At 31.0% G+C, this 7,025-nt stretch overlaps 1 protein-coding gene across 1 annotated transcript; it reads right to left on the reverse strand.

Annotated features, from left to right (window-relative positions):
* Positions 1 to 649: 649 nt before the first annotated feature.
* Positions 650 to 2,780, reverse strand: LOC148849350 (NEP1-interacting protein 2-like). Its single transcript, XM_088951949.1, has 5 exons — positions 2,225 to 2,780; positions 1,540 to 1,718; positions 1,365 to 1,448; positions 1,104 to 1,271; positions 650 to 993 (listed from the first exon to the last, which is right to left on the reverse strand). Exons 1-5 carry the CDS (start codon positions 2,370 to 2,372, stop codon positions 871 to 873), a joined length of 702 nt encoding a protein of 233 aa, XP_088808075.1. The 5' UTR covers positions 2,373 to 2,780; the 3' UTR covers positions 650 to 870.
* Between the last annotated feature and the right edge of the window lie 4,245 nt (positions 2,781 to 7,025).

Genomic DNA, 7,025 nt, shown 5'->3' on the forward strand with positions numbered 1-7,025 from the left:
CCATTCCAGCAGGAATGGGATCTCGATTCCATCAAACCAAACAGTTAGAATATTCCAATTCCAGTTCTAGACCCCTTTTTCCTGCAAGGCAAACGGGGCCTAATTTCTTTTAAATTTTTAGCATTTCACACTGTTGGGGGACTGTTGCCTGTTGGTATTCATCCAACCATCCATTGTTTTGTTTTCCTCTTGCTGTGAATATCAATCAATACTCAAATATTGTTGCCATAAAGTCTGCTGTTTCGTTCAACAACTCAATAAAGTTGAAGAACGGCGCAAAAGCCCCCAAAAGGCTAAAATCCCTCGAAAGATTACACCTGCTAGAGAGTCAAGTCGGTGACGACCTTTCGACGGGATGACCCAGAAAGATAACTCGGTTGGTAGGATCAGGTTTGGTCTATATTAAATTAATAACTCGGTTGCTTCCTGGGTTTTGCAATTTACAACAATGTTTTATTCATATGGTTTCTTTGAGTTATCAGCAAAATCCATGAGAACCTTGACAGTGGAGATGGTGGTTGCTGTTTGTAATCTATACAAGTAAAAAATCTAAGACCACTTCCAATTGAAAATTATGGTGGTTGCTGTTTATTATTAAAATTATGGTAAAAAATCTGAATATTTGCATGGAAGCAACTACAAAAAAAAGGGGGAAAAAAAAGCTCAATTTATTTTATACATAATCGCTTTTATTGACAACGGTCAATATCGTGGTCATGAAACGGTAACTCTGGACTAGTTATAAAGGTGGCAAGGGGAGAAAACTGGAAGTAAAATCTAAAATCTAAAAATTCAGACAATAATCAATGAAAAAAATAAACAAATAAAACTCTATTTTATATTTTTATCGTGTAATTCACATCAGGAGTATTACAGATCTCTTCTGCAATATGGACAAGAGCCATGCCTGACGAGCCATTCGTCAATGCAAGGTAGATGAAACATGTGGCCACAGTGAGGCAAGCTTCGAACAAACTCTCCAAGCTGGAAGTCCTGAAAATCAGAAACATGGATACAAAAGTTTGAATAAGCCTTTTAGTTTTTCGTTGAATAATTAGGGAAAACAGAGATGAGTTGATGTGAAGGGAGAACGAAGGATAAACCTGAAGGCACACAGAACAACAGATCTTCTCCCCGGAGGAGTCCACATTGTTGTTGGTTGTGACTTTGATCTTTGGGATCTTCTCAACTGAATCTCCGGACAACCCTCTGGTCCCGCCGGTCTCGAAGATGTTGGAAACCTCGTCGAAGCTCGATTCTCTAGCACGTATCTGATCAAACACAACCAAACTGTAAGCAAATTATCATTCACAGGTCACCGCTCACCTCCTTGCTGTTTCCACTCCAACAGCTCGGTTATGTACCTGACTCTGTACTGCTTTCAGCATCACTGGACCAATCCGCTCCCGAACCAGTCTTCCACTTATGAGGCTTCCAATGACATCAACCTGTGCAGAATAAATCGAATTTCAAGATAAAATTCACTGTTTTTCCACCATTCAATCCCGATTTTTGTTTCTAAATAAAAAAATGAGTTACCAGGAAGAGGAGACATCCAATTCCTGTTTCGTCATTATGCCAGAGATCAAGAGAACACTCGAAGACGTCGATTGAGAAAACTGCCCCACTGATTGCTCCAACTGCGGCTCCACGGAAGAACCCACTCTCTGTTTCTTGGCCTATCAAGGCTCCTGTCATAGCTCCTAATGTACAACCCACTGAAAAAAAAAATAATAATAATAAAGAGGGGAGAAGAGACTTATTCCATTGGGAACAAATTTGAGAAAACCCTTTGTTCATATGCCAAAGAGGGCAAAAAAATCGAAAATGCTCTGTTGATATTAAAATATGTTTCTTCTTCGTAATTATATTTCAAATTCAGCCAAGATAACACCCAGATGAGACTTTTATTTTTAGAAAAATCACCCTTCCAGAGAAAGTGGGGCAAAATTGTCTCCCATAGTTTCAAACCAGAGATCAAGCCAAATTCTAATTCACCAAAACAGAACCAAACAAACAGAAAACATAATAAAACAAAAACAGAGGCAGAACCTGGACCCACTTAATAGTTCATAGCCGATTGAACGAATTCAAGAAATTCTTTTAAGAACAAGATTGAGGGAGAAATCGAAAGCAAACCTCATTTTAGTCATTATATTTAGCTAACAAATTCTGGGAAAAAAAAACTAATAAAGGGGATCGAGATGATCGAGAAGAGACTAACCCATTGCAAAAAAGAAGGTGAAAATTGCAGAGACGAGGTTCCCAAGAACTGTTGTCACAGCGGAACTACAAATATCTCTTACTCTTTCAACCCAAACTCCGAACGAAAAATGAGAAGAAGACGAAGATGGGTAATCATAAAACTCCATCTTTTTCCTTATTTTCCCTCCTGTTCCTATTCTGTGTTGAGAAGAGAACAATGAAATATATAAAATGGGATAAAAGGAGGTGTGGTTGATCGTAACCAGATATAAAACCGAAGCAAACGAAAATGGATGCTTAGTTCCTTAGTCGTTAAGGCTCGGAGAGGAGACTCAGGAAAGAGAAAGGGGGGGAAGAAAAGACGAATCCCACCGCATTCATAGCTTTCTTCATTCAAAAATGAGATCCTCCACATGTTATTTATTGTCAAACCCAAACAAAATTGAAGTACCTAATTAATTAATTGTTTATTTTATTTCCGTCGAAAGAAAAAGACGAGAAGTTTCTGTTTTTGATTTCGGTTGGGTTGAAAGTAGAAACCGAAATCGAAATCGCCTGCAACTCATCCAATACCAAGGGCCACCCCTCGTTTTCCAAGTGTTGGAGATATTTTCTTGTGCCGTCAGAGCCTGAAAGATCCAAATTACGAATTTACCCTCATCATTATTTATTTTACCGTCTCAAACGGGTCGGGTCTTTTTGGTGGGCATGGAAACAGAACGATGGTGGGAAGCGATGTAAAACATCGTCTATGTAAAAATTCATCTTCGAGGTTTCACACCACAATGTAAAAAAGTTACCATTGAATTTCGAAAAGCATAGTTTTTACATCGTTTTTACTTTTGATGAAGTTTTACATCGACTTATTGAAATGCCAATAAATCTAAATTAGAATAGAGTTTTACATTAATCTTGATTTTAATTCCATCCAAATACCGATAAAACTGAACTGACGTAAGTTTTTACGTCATACATTTTACCTCACTTCCAAACGCAGCCTAAAGGAAAAATCTATGATACAAGAGGTTTTGGGTTGGGGTTGGGCCTGAACTAATTGGGGTTAGTTCTGGTTCCAAGTTTTGGTTCTGGATATATCGTCTCCATTTTTTATCAAGTTGGAACTAATTCCACCCAATCTGCCATATACTTTAAATTAATAATACATATATAATATTTTTGATAGCTTTACTATAATCGGGTCAGATCCAATTATCCTTGGAACCAATTGGTTCAGTTTTAGGTCTAAAAGTACAGACCCCTATCAGATTTGATTCTGTTCTGGATCCTTAGTAGTAATTGTTGGGTCTACTCCAATTCGACCCAGGCCCAGTCCAAACCTGACTTGTTGGCCCTAGAGTTTTTGATAAATAATACTTTATTTGTTATCACATTTATGATTTCAATTTATTGACCATACCATATATTTTCCATATATCATATTCAAACCCAATTTATTAATATTTTTATAATGACGGTTGATTGGTTATAAACTTTTCCATTATAATGTCTATCTAGTATCATAATTGAGGAAAATATAATTATCCTCAATTTGAAAAATACTTTTTTTTTCCTTGCCGATTTGGAAAATCTTGAATAGATCAATGTATGGCCAATTTTTTTTTGGGAAAAATATAACCACCATTTTTTTACTATGAAAATCTTTTTGTTTTATAATAAAAAAACACGTGCAGCCAAACGATATAAGAATAGTGTTTTGCTTTTTCCTTAGAAATAGTTTGTTTCCCTCCACCAGAGATGGAGAATAGAACAGGACAATTTGGTGGTATTAATCAAAATTCAAGAGAGTGCTTTGTTTGGCTAAAGTTTTTCATTATCATCTATTTCTTATACCATAGATTTTTAAGGGTCTATTCACTTAATAGTTGGAATTAGAATCAAAATAGGAATCAGTCTCCATTATTTGTTTAGTTCAGACAGGAATCAGAATGGAAATTGAAATAAGTTGAAATGGAATTGTATTCCCAATGGAAGGGAAAGGAATGATCATCTATATATACTATATATAAACGAATGAATGTACTGTGAAACTTTTTTTTTGACAAAAATTACTCTCTATTTCTTTGTTTGAGAAAAGGGTATAAAAGTCATTTTATTACATCTTTAATGTAAGCTTTAATGGCGATTATAATAGTCATATTTATGTATTTAATCCATCTCTAATTGTAAGGGTTGAAAGTGTAATTTTAATTATTACTTTCCACCTTATTTAATTCACTCTCATTAAGTCTTATACTTGGTATTAACTCCTATTTTTCTCTTATTAAATTCTATATTTAAGTTATTTTTCACTAATAAATGGTACTAATTAAATATATCTTAATATTTTTAACCATATAAAATCATATATTTTAAAACTAGCTAAAAAACAAAAGCATTCTTTATCCAAGTGATGGTTAAGCAATTCAACCATTTGGATCAAATTTATAAACATATGAAGTCATAGTTACGTAATAAAATTTTTTAAATAGAAATAAATATAAAAAATTACAAAAACATAGAAAAAATTAGACACATTTATAATACTTTTATTAATCAAATTAAAAAAATAAGTGTAACAAAAAGAACTATTTTTATTGATAATGAAAATAAAATACATACTTTAAAACTGATAAAAAATGAAATTATTTTACTATTTGGCAAAGATCAATAGTTCAACCTTTGGGTTAAATGTATTAACATTTAATGGCATAAATAATAAAAAGTGATAAAAAGTAAAAATACGAAAATGAAAAAAAATGCATTAATATTGCAAAAAGGCATTTAAGCACATGTATAATATTAAACAAAAAGTAAGTGTGACATATCCAAATTATTTTTACACATAAATATAAAACAAATATAAAAAAAAAATGAACACATTTATAATTCTATATTTACACTACTATTAAAAATATAAATAAGAATGCAGAATTTTCTTTTGACTAAAATCAATGTTTTAAAAACCAACCCAAAAATGGAATCGCTTTAGCTTCTGGTTTTCGAGTCAATGTTTCAACCATCGCTACAACACCGCTTGCCCTCTTCTTACATCTCTCTAAATCTCTCTCAAATCCCAAATCATTTGATTCATTTTGTATTTCATATTTTAATATAAGATCAGTGTTATTTTCTAATTTCTATTTTTAAAATAAATAAAAAATTTGGAATTAGTTTGAAAGCAACTCGAGAATAGTTAACTGGGTCGAACACTTTAACAGCTAAATTGTGTGGATCAGTAGTTCTCTCACCATTTCAATAGTTTTTTTTTTTTTTTTTTTTTTTTTTGTAAAATAGCGATTCAAGGCCAAAACGGGACTAGAGGCCAACTAGTTCTCGGGCCAAAATGGTTCGACCGTCCAGTCTGGTCCAATTTTTAAAACATTGACTAAAATACTCATTTTTGAATTTAGTCCCTATTTAATTATAAGGTTTGAAATGTAAATTGAACTACTACTTTTCACTTTATTCAATTCTCTTTATTTAAATCTTACATTTTTCTGATAAATGAACAAAAGAACAAAGATCTATACTATATATAAAAGTGTAGATGCAAAGTGGAAGCTTTTTTGGACTAAAATTACCCTCTATTTATTTGTTTGATAAAGGGTATGAAAGTCACTTTTTACAACTTTAATGCCAACTTTTGATAGCTCCTAAAATGCCTATATTTGTCTATTTATTACATCTCTAATTATAAGGGTTGAAAATGTAATTTCAGTTATTACTTTTCACCTCATTTAATCCCCTTTCCTTAAGCTTTATACTTAAGGTATTAACTCTCATTTTCTCTTATTAAATCATATATTTTAAGTTATTTTTCACCAATAAATGATACTGATTAAATTTATATCAATATTTTAACAATATAAATCCATATATTTTAAAATTGACTAAAAAACAAAAAAAATCTTTATCCAAGTTATGGCTAAGCAATTCAACCATTCGAATCAAATTGATAAACCTATAAAGTCATAGCTAGGTAATAAAATTTTTAAAACAGAAATAAACATAGAAAATTACAAAAATGTAGAAAAAATTAGACATGTTTATGATAATTTTATTAATCAAATTAAAAAAGTAAGTGTAATAAAAAGAATTATTTTATTGATAATGAAAATGAAATACATACTTTAGAACTGACCAAAAATGAAATTATTTTACCATTTGGCAAAGATCAATAGTTTAACTTTTGGGTCAAATGTATTAACATTTAATGTCATTGATAAATAATAAAATTTAATAAAATATAAAAATATATAAATGTTGCAAAAAACATTTTGGCGCATGTATAGAATATTAATTAATTATCATATTAAACAAAAAGTAAGTGTGACATATCAGAATTATTTTTACACAAAAATACAAAAGAAAATATAGAAAAAATTGAACACATCTATAATTCTATATTTACACTACTATTAAAAATATAAATAAGATTGTGAAACTTTCTTTTGACTAAAATACTCATTTTTTAATGTAGTCTCTATTTAATTGTGAGGTTTAAATTGTAAATTGAACTACTAGTTTTCACGCCATTCAATTCCCTCTATTTAAATCCTATATTTTTTGATAAATGAACAAAAAACACCGAAAAGATAAAATATTATAAAAAGAAGAATCTAGCCAATCAAATAGATTTGTCAACAATACTTGAAACTTCACAAGTCGATCCGATTATCACATATTTAAATGAGATGTTTATGTAATCAGATTTGAATTTTTTAATATGCATCCGATTAATAATAAAAATATGTATTTATAAAAAAATTTAGATTCATTATTAATATTATTATCATCATCTAGAATTATTGCGTGCAAAG

Source organism: Nelumbo lutea, chromosome 6 (assembly GCF_056320005.1).
Source record: "Nelumbo lutea isolate HS-2025 chromosome 6, American lotus-T2T, whole genome shotgun sequence".
Taxonomy (NCBI): domain Eukaryota; kingdom Viridiplantae; phylum Streptophyta; class Magnoliopsida; order Proteales; family Nelumbonaceae; genus Nelumbo; species Nelumbo lutea.